Source organism: Lytechinus variegatus, chromosome 8, assembly GCF_018143015.1.
Source record: "Lytechinus variegatus isolate NC3 chromosome 8, Lvar_3.0, whole genome shotgun sequence".
Taxonomy (NCBI): domain Eukaryota; kingdom Metazoa; phylum Echinodermata; class Echinoidea; order Temnopleuroida; family Toxopneustidae; genus Lytechinus; species Lytechinus variegatus.
Window position 1 is genome coordinate 4,414,033 of NC_054747.1, and position 19,784 is coordinate 4,433,816.

General features: G+C 37.5%; 2 protein-coding genes across 2 annotated transcripts in view; one reads left to right on the forward strand and one right to left on the reverse strand.

Annotated features, from left to right (window-relative positions):
* Positions 1-342: 342 nt before the first annotated feature.
* LOC121419859 (Golgi pH regulator-like) lies at positions 343-16,280 on the reverse strand. Its single transcript, XM_041614323.1, has 13 exons — positions 16,061-16,280; positions 13,175-13,234; positions 11,755-11,858; positions 10,565-10,671; positions 9,978-10,085; positions 9,116-9,236; positions 8,521-8,601; positions 7,936-8,042; positions 6,830-6,918; positions 6,068-6,256; positions 3,188-3,277; positions 1,651-1,716; positions 343-924 (listed from the first exon to the last, which is right to left on the reverse strand). Exons 1-13 carry the CDS (start codon positions 16,100-16,102, stop codon positions 715-717), a joined length of 1,374 nt encoding a protein of 457 aa, XP_041470257.1. The 5' UTR covers positions 16,103-16,280; the 3' UTR covers positions 343-714.
* A 154-nt stretch (positions 16,281-16,434) lies between these two features.
* The window catches only part of LOC121419858 (ubiquitin carboxyl-terminal hydrolase 25-like), a 49,354-nt gene continuing 46,004 nt past the window's right edge, over positions 16,435-19,784 (forward strand). The window contains exon 1 of the mRNA XM_041614322.1: positions 16,435-16,792. Coding sequence (XP_041470256.1) covers positions 16,748-16,792 — 45 coding nt within the window. The 5' untranslated portion in view covers positions 16,435-16,747. The remainder of the gene's footprint in view (positions 16,793-19,784) is intronic.

The window sequence follows — 19,784 nt, forward strand, 5'->3', positions numbered from 1 at the left end:
ATGGTCTAATTCTCAGATGATCTAACACCATCATGGCTAAACCCACTTGGTCTACTAGCAGTTGGTCCAATTCTCAGATAGTCTAACAGCATCACGGCCAATCCCCCCTCAGTCTACTATTTGGTCTAATTACTTCTTGGTCAAACCACCACTCGGTCTATCTGCCACTTAGACTACTAATCATTTTGCACTTTGACACATTGGTTCATCTTATCCTATAGACCTGGACAGAAATTGGACAGAGATGCCAAGTTCAAAGACCAGCTATGCGTGAGATTTTCTGTGAATCTGAGTGAGATCACAGACATTGTGTACAATGTATATGGGGATAGGCTGTGATAGTTGCGTGAGACAGAGATTTGAGGGGATGAACAAGAGTCCAAAATGCTTGAGTCTCACGCATAATGCGTGAGACTTGGAAGCTCTGCAGAAATTGGACAAAAACATTAATAGGCCGAATGGCAATCAGACCAAATGTTTAGTAGACAAACTGGTGGTAAACAAACAATAGACCATGTAGGAGGATTAGGCCAAATGAATGTAGATGCAGGATGTAGACCAAATGACAATTTACCATGTAAGTCCCACCTTTATAAAAAAACAAGGTCCTACAAGTAGTTAAACCCAAACAAATGCTTTGGCAAAACATGCTAGGCCAGGAAGAGGTCCACATCATCTAGATCACTCCTATCGTGAGGGCATCATTGTTTATCGTCATGTTCCTCCGACGCTCTTCTCCGGCGCTTGTTTGTGAGCGAGGTAGAGGAAGGCAATACTAGAGAGGGCGCTAATCAAGAACATGTTGTCGAACCAGCGATGGTAGAAGTTGAATTGAAGGTCGCCAAGGACTTCTGTGATGATCATTCGGTACTGGGGTGGCACGTTCATACGCATCAACAGAACTGATGATACAAAGTACATACCCTGAAAAGGAAAAAGGGTATATATAAAAAAAGAAGTTTATAATAATAATATTGTCATATTGTATACAGAGCTGCCAACCTGAACAAGAACATTTCAGTATTTTCAAGGCTGAAAATCAGTTTTTTGGTGAGGAAATTAGTATTTTCACAGGAATACCATAGGACAACACATAAACTGAAACTTAAGAAATCAGTATTTTGCATGACACCATCAGTATTCTTCTCTATTTTCAGTACTAATCAGTACTACTTGGCAGCTCGGTTATATAGCACAGGTATGATAATCGCATACACTCTACTGTGCTTGACACTTGGCATCATATCATTAACCCGGCTGTAGCTGAACCGCTGTAGTATAGGCGGCAAAGCGTTCAAGGAATAAATCCTACCGGGTACCCACTCACCTAACCCGGGTCGAGTGCTGCACTATGTGGGTAAATTTTGGGGTTGGGATTTGAATCCACGCCCCTCTGACTGAATGATGTATGCATTTTGAATCAATCATTACTTCAAACAAAATTCATCAGCATACATGTACTGCCTGTGTTATGAAACTAAAGCAAAATTAGCAAATTTCCATAACATTTTGATTTCCACATCTGATTTTAATGAAAGTTTCAGCGTTACGCTTGTGAGATTTTGTCCATTCTTTTCTTCAAAAGCATGAACTTGAGGGGAAGGATGTGGCATTCAATTTTAAGTAAAGACACAAGTTAATCGTTCTCACCATAATCTGTGCAAGCCCGAGGACAATGATGTTGGAAGATTTGCTACTAGCCATTGTGTAAAAAAACTGAAGAAAAAGAAATAAAATAATGAATAATTAATACATGTGACAAAGCATACAAAAATACATTTTCTCTCTCTCCTCCTTTTCTTCATCTTTTTTTTATTTCCCCTTCTCCTCTCCCTCTAATCCTATTCTTGGTTTTCTTCTTCTCTTGTTCACCCTTTCCACTTGTACTTATCCTTTCTCTCCCTCTTATTTTATCCTTTTTCTTGTTCTTGTTGATCTGTATTCTCATCTTAAAGCAGATAAGAACCAATAGCATCATCTCGAGTCCTCAACTACTCATACCTGTCCAGTTTCCTGACCCATAATGCTAGTGTAGTCTAGTAATATAGACCAACTTGAATGAAAACATGCTACTCAATACATTTATACCACAATAATTATGTTACCAAGTAGCAAAACAATTACTTTTCCTCTCAAAACATTTTAGTTTCTCTATACAAATACAATGATAGGTGAATTTATTCTTTGTAATATTAGTAGATATCTGAAAACGTAAACAATCCGACCTCTCTTATCCGGACACTTTGGGACCAGCACCACTCCGGAAAAGAGATTTATCCGGATCTGGGAGACCCAATATTAAATACATGCAGTTGCCTCCCCATTGGCGGTAGCTACATGTAATCTATTGTATTGGGCGTACAGACAGTATTCACTGCAGTGTCAGTGCAAATAATAGGTGGTATTTTTACGGAAATGAAATCGATCGATAGCCAAAACTCTTGGATAAATTACCTGCTTCGCAATATCAGCAATTGTTACACTAACTGTAGGCTCAAACATGATACATGGCACTGTCCATATTGAGGCCCAGCGCTAGCTAGCGAGACATGATTTGTTTTTACCCCGGGAAATAAAAAGAGATAAAATAATTGTGCTACGCCCTGATTAACTGGAAAATTATCCTGTCCAGGTTCTTTCCGTGATTTGGGTGAGATTTTTTCATGAAAAATAATGTGGTTGTATGTAGACTGTATTGGAAAATATATTATTCAAAGTGAGTTTGCGTAGGATTGATTGTGTTTAGATTGAAATCTCATTATCCAACGTACTCCTGGGAACGTATTAGATTGAATTGAAAAAAAGCTTTAAAAAATATCGGCAAGTGTGCGTCTGGATATTGGAAAATAGAGAGATCCAGCTAAGGGGAGGCCGGATAAGAGAGGTCGGACTGTATTTCAAGACTATGTTTTTATACCACACAATTCACTCCCTCTTTAATCTTCCAGGAAGTATAAGCTATTGGGCCATTGAATCTAAGAGCAGGAGCATTAGGAGCAGGAGCAAGAACACACAAGTACAGGGGGGGGGATGGAGAAAGGTGGAGGAGAGAGAGGAGGCAGAAGAGAGGAGGAAGTAGTCATCCTCCACTAATATTCAATGAACCACTGAATATACATTAATAGCTTCCTAAGGATATCCTTGACAAACATAAATAGTCAAGATGATAAAGAAATAATCATATTACCTTTGTAAGTTTTATAAGTAAGCCTCTTATTTGAGTCACGATGATAATACCAACAACGATGAATGAGATCTGTTGTGACCAGAACTTCACCTTCACGATAGAAAGCACGAAGAGGAAAAAAGGCAAAAATGGAATCAGTATTGGAACATCATTAATATTGTACTTCATCATTCACATTCATTTTCAGCTTTGGTTTTCACTTACATATCATATTTATCTTTCTATATGTCCGTCTGTCTATCTATCAGTCTTTCTTATAAATCTACAGGAACACAAATTCATATATATTCATTTCATTGTTTTGTCTATACTTTACTATATTACCTGTTGCCTTACGGAAGATCTCTGTAAAAGGCCTATGAAAATTACCAAATTCAAGTATTCAGCGGTATAATAACATTTCTATTCAGCTAATGACATCAATATCACACACATATCTTTAGCCCATGGTGTCATTTAGATAGATTTTGTTATTGAAAACAAGAGAAAGATGGTGGTTGTCAATGAAATCACAAACAATAAAGGAAATTAAAATAAACATAAAGGAATTGAACTTAATGAAATATTAATTTCTCCAAATATGTTTCAAGCTAAATGACAGTTGTGGTGATGATATCAAAATGAGTTCGTACAGAATCCAATGAAATGACTATCAAAGTGTCTATTTGTACAAATAAAAAATATGTGCCAAAGGATTCTGGAAAAAATTGTGTATAGATTGCTGAGAAATTAGCAAGTAAGCACAGGATTCGGGTCAAGCTTTGGGCCAACATTCAAAGCAATAATAATACATTGTCCCACGTGCGCTTATCTGTATTGGTGATCTTCAGTGTAAACATTTTTCAGCGTAGATTTCAAGATTTAACAAAGTTCACTTTATGTAACTGTACCAGATCTAGATCCTCGATGATATACTGACAATTAAGCCTGGTTTTACAGACTTTCTCATGAAATCAGTGTTTACTGCAACTACTGGCATTTCTCTTTAAATTAAACCAGATCTGACCAGGAAGAAGGACGCTATTGCTTTAAAGACCATCAGAATTATCCCCAATTTTATTGACAATTATGATGTTTGGAATTCTCTTTAAAATCTATCTTTGCATTGGAATAATTACATAGCAAAATCACGGCCACTTTCTGCACATTCTTCCATGAAAATACTATTTCATTTCATTTCGTTTATTGCCACAATAACAGCAAAGATAATTATTTTACAACAGAAATGTGAGTATAGAATAAATTAACAATTAGAAATATTGAAATAGTTCACAAAGGTCCAGTACACAGATATAATGTATAATTGAATTTTAGAAAGTTCAGTTTTAACTTAAATGCTAGCTGTATATTGTGGGGGAAACCTTGGAAAGCGGAGCTTGTAATTCAGGTTCCCCAAAATAATATTACAGTATCATTAATTAATGAAAATGGTATAAAAAGATACAAACTAGACGGGACGATACAAGACTACACTAAACGGGACAAGTACATCAGAACAACTCAAGCACAAACATGGGACAATGAACAGCCTCCTGCAGGAAAATCATAGTGTAACATTATAGTTATTTATCAGTGTAGTCTTAAGCTTATGTTTGAACGAAAATAAGCTTGGTGTCAGTTTTAAAGATTCATCTAGAGAATTCCAAAAATGGGGACCAGTATAAACAATAGTCTTCTGTTTGTAAAAAGTTCTGAGCTTCGGAAGATGGAAAGACGATAATCTGGTGGGGTAGCTGTGCAAAATCTCGTTTCTTAAAAACAGTAAACTTAAGGAAGTTGGCAGCTCTCCTTGGTTTAACTGAAACATAAAGCAGCCCAGGCGAAGAGAGTACAAATCCTGTATTTTTAAAACTTTATTGGAGAAGAACAATTGATCTGAGTGAGCTAATCTGTGTTTATGACAAATGATTCTCATTATTCTTTTCTGTGTAAGTAGTAGTCTATCCAACTGATTTCTAGAGGAACTGCCCCAAGCTAATATCCCATAATTTAAGTAAGAAAGAATAAGGGTATTATACAAATTTGATAAAACGTTTGGAGGCAAAAAAGTTTTTAGTTTGTTTATGACGCCAACATTTCTAGATAAAAGTTTTGATAAATACGTAATGTGCGGCTTCCATGAAAATTTGTTATCTATATATAGACCAAGAAATTTCGTTGAATCGACAATATCAATTAAAATATTATTAAGAAAGACGTTCCTGGGTAGAGCTGTGATTGAATTACTAAAAAGCATGCACTGGGTCTTTGCAACATTTAAAGAAAGTTTGTTACAACAGATCCATTCATGAATACATCTGAGTTCAGTATTTACTATGTTTACAAGAGTATCAGGATTTTTATGTGAAAAGAAAACACTGGTGTCATCTGCATATAATATGAAAGACAAGGCCTTTGATGAATCCTGAAAATCGTTGATATATAGAATGAATAATAATGGCCCCAAAAGCGAACCCTGGGGTACTCCGCAAATCATGTCATATGTGGGGCATCAAAGAAAAAAAAAGCCCCAGCTTTCTCAACTACTTGAACACACTCAAATTACTTTATAGTTCAAGTGCCCCAAGCAGAAAAAAATGCAATAATTTTTTGAAATCGGGCCATAACCTGAGTCTCACGAAATCAGAACCCTGCATTTAATACTTCTGGGGCCCATTTCATAAAGGACTTGCAACTGTTGTAACTTTGTTATAATGGCAACTACCATGGCAACAGGGCTCAGCAGCCAATCAGAATCAAGGTTTCCACGGTAGTTGCCATAGTGGCAAAGTTACAACAGTGGCAAGTCCTGTATGAAACGGGCCCCTGTTCATGTTATTTTGTTTTAGTTTCGATGAGGCACAGTTCTTTCGAAGAAGGGCTCTTCCTGGATCCACTTACATCAAAGTCAAATCCCAACCAATTGATGCATATTTCAAAGAACTTTGAGATGGGATCCGTCTTGCCGACCCTGTCGAAGATGATGTTGATGGTACAGATGGTGATCTTCCAGAGACAATAGAGAGAGAAGAAATACCCTGAGAGATTGAAGAATTGACCCTTCAGTGTCTTCGTGTATTCAATCCTTTCCTGTAATGAGTATTCAAATGGTATTAATTGAGTTGATGATAATAGCATAAGTAATACCGCAAAGCAATTAAAACATTTGTATAAAAGACAGCTCCTTCTTACTCTACCTGATTAATGCAGATTTAAGTCATGTCTGTTTCCCTCCTTTTTTTCTTTTTTCTTTTGGTCATGCCTTTTTAAAGGTACAGAAGTACAAATTGTGTAATTTTATCTTTGTATATTAATTTGCTGGAAGGGGTCATTTTCAATAAGCCAATTGGTTCTTTTTGTGATCCCCCACTGATACAGGTGAAAATAAATTGAATTGAATCGAACCAAGCACTACCTTCCAAAAGTGTAATTCAGGTAAATTTCCCTTAGGCAGTTTGTTAAAAGTTTGCGCCACGTCTTTAAGCAGTCTTCCTGCTATAAGAATGCTACGTGTCTTTTCATTCCAGCTTTCCTGCAGTCCACAATGTCTTATTTCTGGCGAGTGTGATGGTTTTGTCATGAAAAGCCGCTTTATAACATCCCAATTTGCACTCTTTAACCACCTTTCCATGATATAATAAATCTTACAAGTGGAAAACGCACCATTGTACTGTTGAGGTCAACAAGCTCGATGTACAGTTGCCGTGACAACTCTTCATAACCTTTGATTTCCTGCTGAAGCTGACTAACATCTGATCAGACCATGTCAAGGAAAACTTGAGGAAAACAAGTTATTTTATCAGTAGATTGTTGACTGGTCTACACATACTGTATCTACATTCCTTTTGGCTTCATCTTAACGGTCTCATTCTTAAACAACCAGTTAGTCTAATGTTATGTCATGATGAGACATATCTCACATATTCAATAATGTATCAATACATAATCGATACTTGATCAATATTTCTACAGGAAGTATTACAGGAAACTATATGTTTCCCAATTCCAACTTTCTTTAGAAACTATAACTCATATTTCTTCCAGCTAATATTCTGACACATACTCATTTTATGGGTTTCTCATTCACTACATTCCTCCTTCTCCCTAACTGGTCCCCTCCCCCAATTCACAGTAAAGTTTATGTACAAATTGTTTTGGTCAAGCACTCAAGGTTGACCAACAGCTGGATGTCCTGACCCAGACTATTATAAAAAGGGTTCATTTCTGAACTCCAGGCAGATTGGTTAGAGACTGGTTTCAGACTGGCTTTGAGTTTACATTCTGTACTTCATCGGTTTGCAGAGTTTATTTCATCTCCATCTTCAGAGTATAGTCACCCTTAGACTCACTCCTGTGTCACTTGTTATAAATCATCAAGTCATTTTCATCTTGAATAAATGTATATGTACTCTACATATCATCTTTATTTTCGTTGTCATATTATTCTGGTTGAAAGTTAAAAGAGCAAGATCCAGCACTTTTTAACACTACTTAGCATTTGGCCCATTCATCATATAATTTCTAGTCTAAACTTAAGGCTATACCCACTTTTACCCCTTTCTCATAGCCGTTTCTTAATCCCTGGCTTTTGTTAACCCCATCTTTTCTGTGCCCATGAGCCAACGTACAACAAAGGGTACGAGGCACTTTTCTTTTTTTGATACATTCTCCACCAATCTTTGGCATTGCCCATCCACTTTATGAATCTTCTTATCAATGACAGATCTTTTTCTTTTTTTAATGACATCTATAAAAAGCTTAAAGGATACTGGCATTGTTGGAAGTATTAGTGACACTCTTGAGCATGCCCCAGATCCCACTAGGTCTCGGAGCTGTCGACGCCCTCTGTAGTTGGTCTCTCTCAGCCATTGCTAATCTAACATCATGCAAGAAAACAAAGAGAACATGGTTGAAATTATTGAAAAATAAATGCTCATTCAGGGGTAATTTCCACTCCTCTCTCATATTTTGCTCCTGCTTCCACAATCTTTAAAAAAAACTCCTAACTTTCATATTTTCTTTTTGCATTTGTATAAACTGTTACTTACCTGCATCAAGGACTTTTTTTGGGACAGAATAATTATGATATTCCGCTCTTTATAGCGCTTAATGCATCAGAACAATGTCTCTTTACAGATCGCTTTACAGATATATCATTACCCTGGTCATTGGATCCTGGCATTCTGCATACAACGTACCGGTATGCACTTTCTCCACTCCCTGGGAAGCATTCCAACAAGAGTTCCAAGACAATTGCTACGCATACTATACGTCTAGGCTTTCGCATCCTACCAGGTACCCATTTAACACCTGGGTGAAAAGGAGCACCCATTTTATTTTAAAACCCTATTCACCTTTTTTTCTTTGTTAGAATCATATCCATAACTTGCATGAACTTCCTTTCATGAGTGTGAACATCTGCTTCAGTTACAGGCCTGGAAGATGGGAAGATTGAAAGAAAATACATGTTACTTAGTCACATCTTTATCATCCAGATAAGAAACTGTGAAAGTAGCAACGTGCAGTCTTATGGGCCTTCGATTGCAAATCGAGCTTTAAAATCTAGGGTAATCTCTGTGATTAAACAGAAATTTGTAGTTGATCTGAGTTTGAGTGCAAGTGCAACTCAAATTTCTTGCAACACTCCTTCATGCTTCATGTGCGATTAAACAATTACCTACAAGTACCTTACAGAAGACATTATATTTTCTCCATTATTACCAACACACTGATCATTACTGTCAATATCCCTTTCCTACTCATTATCATTGTTATTATAATCACCATGTCAATCATCATTATCACAACGATCAACATCATCATCATCATCCTCAACATCATCATCATCATCATCCTCAACATCATCATCATCATCATGATCTTCATCATCTTCATCATCATCATCATCATCATCTTCATCATCATCACCAGCATCATCATCTAACCTACCTTGTAAAGTAGGCCATATAAGTATAGGGACAGTTGACGGCTCCAAATCCAGATAGTATAGCCGCTAGAGTCACCCCGATCACTCCAACTCGGCTTATGACTTGTTCAATAGACAGAATACCTACAAAGTAAACAAGTAATTTACAAAGTAAATGTTAAAGTTAGGTGAGTGTCATGGGGGAGTGGATTATTTGCTAATCCTAGACTTTGTGAAAAAGCCTTGGAAATACATGTAACAGAGACATCTTTAGGGGTAAGCAAAGTATATGGTGTACCACCAAGAAATTCTATGGCCAAGCCCAATAATCATCAAGCAACAGTCAGGCCAGGGAAAGAGAGAACGTCTGCTTGACATAAATCTTGTTCTAGCATGTGTGATATTTAACCGAATGGTGTTGAATTCCAACTGAAAACAGTTGACAACCTCTTTTAATAGATGCTAGAGAAATGTAGCAAAGTTTAAATCCCATCTAAAAAGCTTTGGTATTGGACAATGATGTGAACTATTCTTGAGTACTATCTACCATGTTAATCTTACAAGAATGTCACATATTTTCTTATTTCCACCATTTTTGGCTAAACTTCCAGCAGAAGCATTGTATTAATTCTTGATTATTTTCATCATATTTGACAAAGTAGGACTATTTTGTATCATATTCTTGATTATTTTCATCATATTTTACAAAGTAGGAATATTTTGTATCATTTGAAAGGGTAATTAATTTAGTATACCTTTGTGACAACATATCATTCAGTGAGCTACTGTTAAAAGCTGCAGGATTTTGAAAAGTAAGCACAGTTCAGGTTTTGATAGGATTTTGAACCAGGAAACCTCTTGGTACCGAGAGAGTTAATAACCTACCATGTTTTGGACTGAGAATAGGAAAAGGATCTCCAAGCTTCCAAAAGAAATAGATGAAGATAAGCCAAGCCCCTGCCGTCAAGATAATGGTCATGTGACGCTGAACAACTGCGAAAGAAAAAAAGTGAGCGAAGCATTGTTGATCATTTTCTGATATTTTGAAAGTAAGAAGGTACAAAGCGATCTTAGCTCTCTCATGTATATTATGCCTTCGAACATACCACAACAATCTTTGTTCAAATAAAAAATGCTCAAATTTAATGAATTGTAAGCATTATAACAACAATGACCATCGCACCGGCAACAACGCATCATTCAGCTGTGTTGATGTGCATGTCATGGGCGCTGTAGATGTACACTCAACTGAGTCAGCTCACTTATTATGTGCGTCTACTGGTAAGTCATGTAAGTAGGTCAACCTTATTTTGCGATATATTCCGACAATCAAGGAATCTTGATTGCTCGAGCCATTTGATCATTTACTCAGGTGAATTGAATGGTAAATAGGGTATTCATCCCACACGTACTTAAACCCCAATTATAGTTATAAAAACACTTTTATCAAAAAAGAGAGAAAAAAAACGTACCAAAAGGAACATTGCTGACTAGGAAGTATGCTATATAGAAAGGAAGGACAACGATGAGGATGAATAGGATGGCGTACAGGTCTATTCGCCAATGGAAGAACCTTGAACTGTAAATAATTGAAAAGAAAGTATTAGTTTTGATTAAAACAATCATGTTAGCATTCTGAATAGTTCCTTTTTGATGTTCTCTCCCCTAATACAGCCCTGTCACATTCATTTCATGCAAGCAAGGCGTGCGACTAGCGGCCTACTATTTTTGATACTTGCAGGTCCCATGCATTGAAAGTACCTCGCACATACTGTATCTCTAACGCACTTTGTAAAATAATAATAATAATATGTCCATTTATATAGCGCAGTTACTATGTGCACATATTCAACTGCGCTTTGATACTTGGTATCATATTATTACCCTGGCTGTAGCTAAGCCGCCATATCAATAGGCGCTAAAGCGTTCAAGGAATAAATCCTACCGGGTACCCATTCACCTCACCTGGGTCGAGTGCAGCACAATGTGGATAAATTTCTTGCTGAAGGAAATTACGCCATGGCTGGGATTCGAACCCACGACCCTCTGTTTCAAAGTCAGAAGACTAATCCAATGGGCCACAAAGAGCACAGTCAGCACACACAAGTCTGATTTGCCCATAGAAAAACTTGTCTGTGAGTGAGTTTTGGGTGATTGCCCTCAACTCACCCGCAGGGATTGCATGGAACGATGTGACTAGGCACTTAATATCATTACATTTCCATTTAGCCTATAACATTTATCTATACATCAAGTACCTACATGTTACACAGAATGGGATTAACAAAAAAAAATTAGATGAAGTAGTTCAGGCCAAAAAATCCATTTGAAATTTTTTGGGGGTACTTTTCACATCTTACTTCTTATTGCCTAAATCTTGAACATTGGATAAGCTTTGATATTACAATGAATGGGGATTTCCCCAGGGCTCCATTTTTTTTTTAGTTTTCCCGGCTATTTGCGGATTTCGGTGGCTACATGTATATTGTCCCCAGCCCCTATATATTTTTTTCCCCTGAACGGGTTATTTGCTACAGTTTAAACAATACAAGATGGTCAGTTGACAAAGTTACTCGCAGAAAAAAAAATAGAATTAAGCCTTACAGTAGATAAGCCCTAGTGGTTCTAGACCTAAGGAGTGTACCAAACACAATATACTCACTCTGAGTGCAGCACGCCAAGAATCTCAAAGATGATGAGTTCAAATAATGTACATGAAAGGGCAAAGGTCACAGAAAAGGTCAACTGAACACTCCCATGATGCACCTAGCAAGTACATGTAAGAATAAAAAAAAATGTAGGTCTGCGTCAGAATATTTAGAGTTAATAAGGAAGGAGACACTGTAATGATAATGCTGGAGTAAATACCAAAAGATCTATGAGAGTCCTTATTATTCCATACTTGGTGTCAAGGAGTGTGATGTTGGCTTTATACAGAGCAAATAAATAGATTTGGCTTTATAAATTATACTGCAGCTGATTGGTCAGTGCTTTAGTTTTCCTGTCAAGTTAGACTGAGTCATAAAGAGAAATGGCAGCTGACATCGAGGCACAAACTGGACCCTCAAAAAAAGGAAAAGTTCTGTCTCGTTTGTTCTCCTTCTTTCAAAATTGAAAACAAAATGGCCGATCGATATCGAGAACGAACGCAAGAGGTCTAACTTTTCCTTTTTTTGAGTGTCCAGTTTGTGCCTCGATGTCAGGATTCTGTGTCACGATAGACCTTCATCCATATACTCGAGGTAGGTGCATAATTTATTTTTTCCCCTTTTATTTGGAGTGCTATTACGACCCCATTCTACCCCATTATGGAGAGTACCCATGTCTGCCTAATATTACACGGACTAGTCCTGGGCTCCGGCCTGCTTTGCGACTGGAGGTCTCTGGGTTAAAGGAAGCCAAAACCCAAGCAGAGAAGCAATCTTATTTGAAAGAGTAAAATGAGAGGGACAATTTAAAAAAAGTTTCATCAAAATCGGTTATGAAATAAGCAAGTTATGGATGTTTAAAAAGTCTTGTTAGTACTTTCCATGAAGATCCTCAAATTGGCAAACGTGCTTCAAAATGGCTGATTTTGTGGACAACTCTCCATTTGTTTTGTACACAAATTTTCAGATTTTCCCCTTTATTTCACATATTTCACATTATCTTTTCCTGACCTTAACACATGAGGTGTGAATTATATTTTCCCATGACATATGTTGTGCTCAGAAGGAGGCAAGATGCATTTTGAAAGATAATGAGGAAAATCTGAAAATTTGTGTACAAAACAAATGGAGAGTTGTCCACAAAATCAGCCATTTTGAAGCACGTTTGCCAATTTGAGGATCTCCATGGAAAGTACAAGACGACTTTTCAAACTCCCATAACTTGCTTATTTCATAACCGATTTTGATGAAACTTTTACTAAATTGTTCCTTTCATTTTACTCTTTCCAACAAGATTGCTTCTCTTCTTGGGTTTTGGTTTCCTTTAAGCTACGAGATGCATATAGAGGGAGACAGATGTCTGCTGCCCTCTAAATGTGTCTTGGGTTGGTAATTAGACCAATTGAAAATAAACTCTTGTAGAGATTCCCTCACCTCATAGTTTTTAAACAGCTTTCTCATGAAGAAAATCCAACCTCCCAAGAAAAACAATATCTGCATTATAAAAAAACAAGAAAATTATCAGCATGTCATATAAATCAATTCGAAATAAATAATTCATGTTTTGTTAGTGAGATATAGATCTGTAGGAGTGGAAACTTGCTTATGTTTACTTGGCAATCTTGTTCTCTTTGTATTTTAGTAGCTAAGGCTAAGCAACGAGATGCATATAGAGGGCGACAGATTTCTGCTGCGCTCTCTCTCGTAGCTTAGCTACTAACGAAGAGAACAACTTCAACAAGATGGCCACGCGAACATCAGTAAGTTTTTTCCCGTCTTCTCTTAATATATTTTTGCTTTTTTTTTTAAACTAAAGAATATTTGTTTAAAAAATGAAATTGATATTGTATAAACAGTAGAGGTGCATAGCCAATATGGGAGACTCTCTCCACTATGGGAGACAATCCCCCATTTATTGGAGACTTGCTTTGCAAAAGATCAAAAGAAACATCACCAACAAAAACATAATTTTTTTCATGAGGAATCTGATTATCATATTTTTATTTGCGGCCAAGCTAATCCTTTTTGCAGCAAATGTAAACAAAGGAAATTGGTCTCCCAAACTGGAGACTGTCTCATAGTTATATTCATAAATTGGATACCAATATTCTTTCCAAAACTCAAAGTTAAAAGTCTCTGAATATTGGAGATAATCTCTCTCAAACAACATGTCAAAAGACAGTCTCCAATAATATTGGCTGTGCGCCTCTACTGATGAATCAAATGTCAGAACTGAAGTTCTAATGTTAGCCAATTTCCTACATGATTTTGGGCCACTCAAGCAAGGCTTCATTGCATGCCGCTGCGTAGACCAAAAGCTTCAGTCTCTGTATTTTGGTTGTTCCGCTGAACTACGTTGGCTCCACTCACCAATACATCAGACTGAAGAGCTTGGAGCCAACATATAAGTGAACTAACGTTTTAAAGGTCGCGATTTAAACCTGTTTTTTTAAGCGAAATATACAGTTTCATGGTTTCCATTATCAGGAAAATATAAGTACCTTGGACCGGAGTAATTGATAAAAATCCTCTGGATGATCAAGAAATCTTTCATCTAAAACATTTTCACCTGAGCTGAAGTTTTTTCTTGCAAGTTGCCATCTTGAATGAGGTCATTATTATCATTATTAACCTTTTAATGTCTCGGTATATCGAATGTCGTCTGCTACCTGTAATCGTAGCGGTTTAGCTCGCATGTGGAGCAGATCGCATAATAATTAATATCAAAAGCAATATCGATATCACATTCGTAAATTGTTGATGCACTCTCTGTTCGTTTGTAATTTTGGCTGCTATTTTGGGAGTGATTCTGGTGTCCAAGTCGCAAGTAAACATCGGTAAAGTACAATTTTCATACCTTTTGATTAATTTTTTTTGACATTTATTCATTGATTATAAATTTTAAATTGATATCTTGTAGTTGATAAATCCTTAGAGTGTAAAAAGAAGAAAGAAATCCGCTCCAAAGCTTCGCATATTTTTCGATACACCGTTCTGGTCGCATTGATCTGCTTCAATTTTGGTGAAAAGCGGCCGCCGAGCGCTGTCCGACCATCGTCTCTGGGCGAGCGCACCAGGCAGAGGCCGCGCTACATGTAGCTGCATCATGCACGCATACCGTTCCATAGCCATAGGGGTGCATACGCACGTACTCACACGCTGGCGATCCGTTCCAAGGACCTCCCTTTTTCACAAAATTGTAGTTCCGAAGACCGTTCCGAGGACCCTCCTTTTTACAGTAAGCCCGCACCAATGCCCCCGTTTTTTGTCTCGCCCGCGGCACACCCCTACTACTTTTTTGGTCGAGTGCCGCCCCCCCCGGAATGGTCGCCGTCGCGAGCTCACAGTCACACTAACATTACGTCATTACAACACACTACCGCGGCGTCGGTGAATGGGGATGATTGATAGTAAAATGTCAGAAATTGTTAAATAAATCGGCCAAATCGTGGTTTTGGAAACCACTCATCAGTAGAGGCGCACGGCCAATATTGGAGACTGTCTCCAATGTGGGAGATTATTCTCAATATCAGAGACTTTTGTAAAGATTTTGGGTATCCAATTTCAGAGACAGTCTCCAGTTTTGGAGACCAATTTCCTTTGTTTACATTTGCGGCAAAAGGATTACCTTGGCGGCAAATGAAAATGTGATAAGCAGATTCCTCATGAAAAATTACCCCTTTTCACCGTCTACTTTAAAAATTCACTGTCTACTTTTGTTTTGATAAGGATTTTTGTTGTCAATCACACACAAAACAAATGGGCTTCTGACCTCAGTGAGACAAAATTTTGGGTGGAAAAAATCATGCTTTTGTTGGTGTTGTTTCTTTTTTCCTTTTGCAAAGCAAGTCTCCAATGTGGGAGATTGTCTCCCCTATTGGAGAGAGTCTCCCATATTGGCCGTGCGCCTGATCTACTGCTCATAGATTTGTGTACGCGCATTTGTGTACAAAGTGAATGGAGGTGGAAATAGGGAACCGTGCGTGCGACTGAATAAAGCGCTGCTGTATGAAGTGAATGGTGGTTACCTATATCACGATAATGCCAATAAATCCTCAGAAACGACGGTTATTCCTGTCTAGCCTAGCCGCTGCGCACATATATAATTCAAGCCAAGGCAAGAGAGTTGTGTGTCGTGGACGCCACGACACACTATCGCAGGGGCGCGGGCCGAGGCAGGATGGGGCCCGCGCCCGATCGCATGATCGAGCGGCCGCGGCAATTGCCGGATACCACGTCACACGCAATATATTTCACCATTCTAACTTACTTACTGGCACTTACTCATATTACATGGATACGAAATAACAGTATGATTACCTGAGTACTGAACATGACAAAGGAATCAAGAAAAAAAGCCATTTTCACAGATCTTAGTCCTTAGACAGGTCCACACAACGATTGAAATTTACAAATTTGCACAGGGCGCTGACATCTTGTTTCGACTAGCCTATCACAACAGCATTTGCTTTTGGAAACTGACATCATGACTAAAATTTGTAAGATCATTTGGAATTATCAATCGTGGGATCGAAATATTGAATTTAATTTGAAAATGAATGCAGAAAATTTCTTAAATATTCATCAAAAACTCTGAAAATAAATCCTAAATCTAAACTTTATTCACTTTATCGAAGACTATTGGTAATAATGCCCGCTGTTCTTATTTGTGGTAGCTCCCAAAATGGGCTTAAAATTAGGAAGAAATATATACATATTTTTAACAATATCATGGTAAACCATGAGCAATTGACACTTTAAAATGTATGAAAATCAATTTCGACGAGTTTTATTTCCTTTGAGAATGACACCAAATGTATTATAGGGTAAATATCACTTCTTATTTCTTCTCTTGAAAAGGGGGTGTGTTTCATACCAGACATGGTATTTCAGAAATTTCGCCTTTACATGTGTAGGAATGCAAATTTGTTGTCGTTGGTTTTCCTAATTTCAGGGGAATTTTCCCTTCATTTTTGACGCGTGAAACTGAATGGGACACGAGGCAAGATGACCATCGAACAAAATGCAATTCGAAATCAGCAACTTATAAAGGTAAGATACTTACTTTAAGTCCTACATGACAAATTCTAGGCCCTATTTCATTTGCATGCAGTAAGTGCAGTCCCATATATTGGTATTCATGTCACTTTTGTTTGTTCATTTCAGCAGTTCAGCCTCAACGTGTGAGAAAGAAGAAAATGAAAATGTTATTGTCAATGTTGATGTGCTAAGGAAAAAAAAAGATTGGAAAGAGCAGCATGATGAAAGAAAAGGAGAAAGACATAATTTACAGGTGAATTTGTGAAAATAAAAAGCAATGGGCTGAGACTGAGTCTCGTCTGAGCTGAGTGAGAGAGGAAGATCAAATAAATAAAAAAAAGGAGAAAAAAAAACAGAAGAATAGAGCCTGATGAAAGGATCAACAGAGTTAAGACAAGGATGAGATCAGATAGAAGAGTATAATGAAATGACAAGAAATAAGATGAAATGAAGGATAGAAGTTAGAACAAGATTGCAGTGACTCTGAGCGAGTCTTTGTGAATGAGAAAAAAAAGAAATAGGGAAATGAGAACTTCTGTCTAAAGAGGCATAGAAAAAGGAAATATGTGTATTTATTATGGGGAAGGATGAAAAGAAGGAGAAGGAATCATATTTAGAAGGATATAGCATTTAGACAAGGTCACTGTGTCTGTTCTGATTTTTATATCAAACTTTGGCCTATGCGCCTACTGACTGAAAAAAAGTTACTATTAAAGGTCAGATGAATGCGAGGATTGGGAGCTAGTCACATGGCCTTGAGGAACCTAATCATTGTTTCCGACACTACATGTACCTCAACCTGAGGCCGAGAGGTACATTGTAGCATCCAATCAGGAAGCATACATGTATGTATCTCAATCCCCTTATGACCCCCTACCACATACGCGAATTGCGAACATACTTGGTCACATGACGTCATCTGCATACATGGTACGGATAGACGCATGAGCATGCTCATGAATGATTCATAGCTATCAGTGGATGCCGGATTCTTAGCCTAGCAACTGATTCTTCCATGATCCCATTTACGAGGTCTCGCCAACTCTCTTCGTCGACTGCAAGTCTCGTCTCGGCCACTAACTGATGAGGAATGTATAGTCACAAGGCCTTGTCAAAAGGCTAGAGATGGAATGGAACCAAAAAATAGGAAGAGAAAGAAAAATAGGGAGAAATGAAAAAAAAATATGAAAGAAACTGTTAAGATATTAAAAATAAAATCTTTGAGGCAATTCCATAAAATATGTACATCCGACCCCCTATAAGTGGGACCTTCCATGTCATGAAATTTTCTGTCTCTGATTTAAAAAAAATTCTTTTGACAATCTGGAATGTTCTCAAAGGATCATGACTTGGTCCGTTTATGAAGTGAAGTATTTGAGAAAAATGGGGGTCGGACGTACTAAAAGGTTGATCATTTTATAGAATTGCCCTTTGGCAAAATAAGACACTATGACTGGTTGCCACTATAAAGTGGAAGTACATGTACATGTAAGAAGAAGAAAAATTACACTAGGCCTACCAGTCTCTGCACCCCGGGGGGGGGGGGGAGGGGCAATCGACCAAAAAAGTGGTAGGGGTGTGCCGCAGGCGAGACAAAAACGGGGGCCTTGGAGCGGGCTTATTGTAAAAAGGAGGGTCCTCGGAACGGGGTTCGGAACTACAATTTTGTGAAAGTTTTGTGTGAGTTTGTGCGTATGCACCCCTATGGAACGGGCATGCGTGCATGATGCAGCTAGCGCAGAGACGATGGTCGGACAGCGCTCGACGGCCGCTTTTCACCAAAATTGCAGCAGATCAATGGGACAGGAACGGCGTATCGAAAAATATGCGAAGCCTTGGAGCGGATTTCTTTCTTCTTTTTTTTCTCGATAAGAACAAAATGCTATGCCTTGGAGCGGCTTTCTTTTTTTTTTCTCAATAAGACAAAAATGCTATGCCTTGGAACGGAAATTTGGGTGTAAAAATGGGGGTTCCCTCCGCGGCACATACACACTTTGCATTATATACTGAGTGCCCCCCCCCGGGCTCTACACCCAGGTATCACTCGGGTATTGAATATGTAGGAAAAGAAGTAGAGAAGGAACTAAGAGGAAGAGGAAGACAAAGGGATGGGGGGTGAGACTAGGGAGGGATTGAGAGAGAAAAAAAAGGGAATTGAAAAAGAATTAAGGTCAAGGATGATGAGGGAGATGATAAGAAAAATAAAGAAGGGGAAGAAGATGAGAAGGAGGAGAAAAGTTGTATTTTATTTCTTCCTTGGATTGCAATTTGCTGTCAGATTTAATATTGTGGCAATTCATTGTAATTATCAATTGTGTTTTCACAAATTTCCTTTTTTTTATTAAACATATTTGCATGTTGCTATTGAACTGAATTGAATGAATCAAATTATGTTTGCATGCAGGTGTTTGCTTCAATTTAAAGGTCAAGTCCACCTCAGAAAAATGTTGATTATCAATAGAGAAAAATCAAACAAGCATAATGCTGAAAATGTTATCAATATCGGATGTAAAATAAGAAAGTTATGACATTTAAAGTTTCGCTTATTTTCACAAAACAGTTACATGTATGTGCACAATTTGGTCACATGCAAATGAGAGAATCGATGATGTCCCTCACTCACTATTTTTTTTTTTATCATTTGAATTATACAATATTTCATTTTTTTCAGATTTGACAATAAGGACCATTTGGACTGAACCATGAAATATTACACAATGGTAATTCCACATGTTCAGGGAGAAATATAAGTTTGTTTCACATGACAATGAGGAGAAAATTAGAATATTTTATATTTCATTTTACAATACAAAAGAAATAGTGAGTGAGTGATGTCATCAACTCTCTCATTTGGATGTAACTGACTCGTTCATATAACTATTTTGTTGAAAATAAGCGAAACTTTAAATGCCATAACTTTCTTATTTTACATCCAATTTTGATGAAATTTTCAGTGTTGTACTTGTTGAATTTTTCTCTTTTTATTCAAATAAAGTTTTTGTTG

Excerpts from the sequence above, each read along its gene's own strand:
- LOC121419859 (XM_041614323.1), bottom strand. The coding sequence starts at position 16,102 with ATGGCTTTTTTTCTTGATTCCTTTGTCATGTTCAGTACTCAG. Across the intron at positions 10,086-10,564 it reads AGTCAGCAATGTTCCTTTTG|TTGTTCAGCGTCACATGACC; the intron begins GTACGTTTTTTT and ends TTTCTTTCGCAG. Across the intron at positions 9,237-9,977 it reads TATTCTCAGTCCAAAACATG|GTATTCTGTCTATTGAACAA; the intron begins GTAGGTTATTAA and ends TTTACTTTGTAG.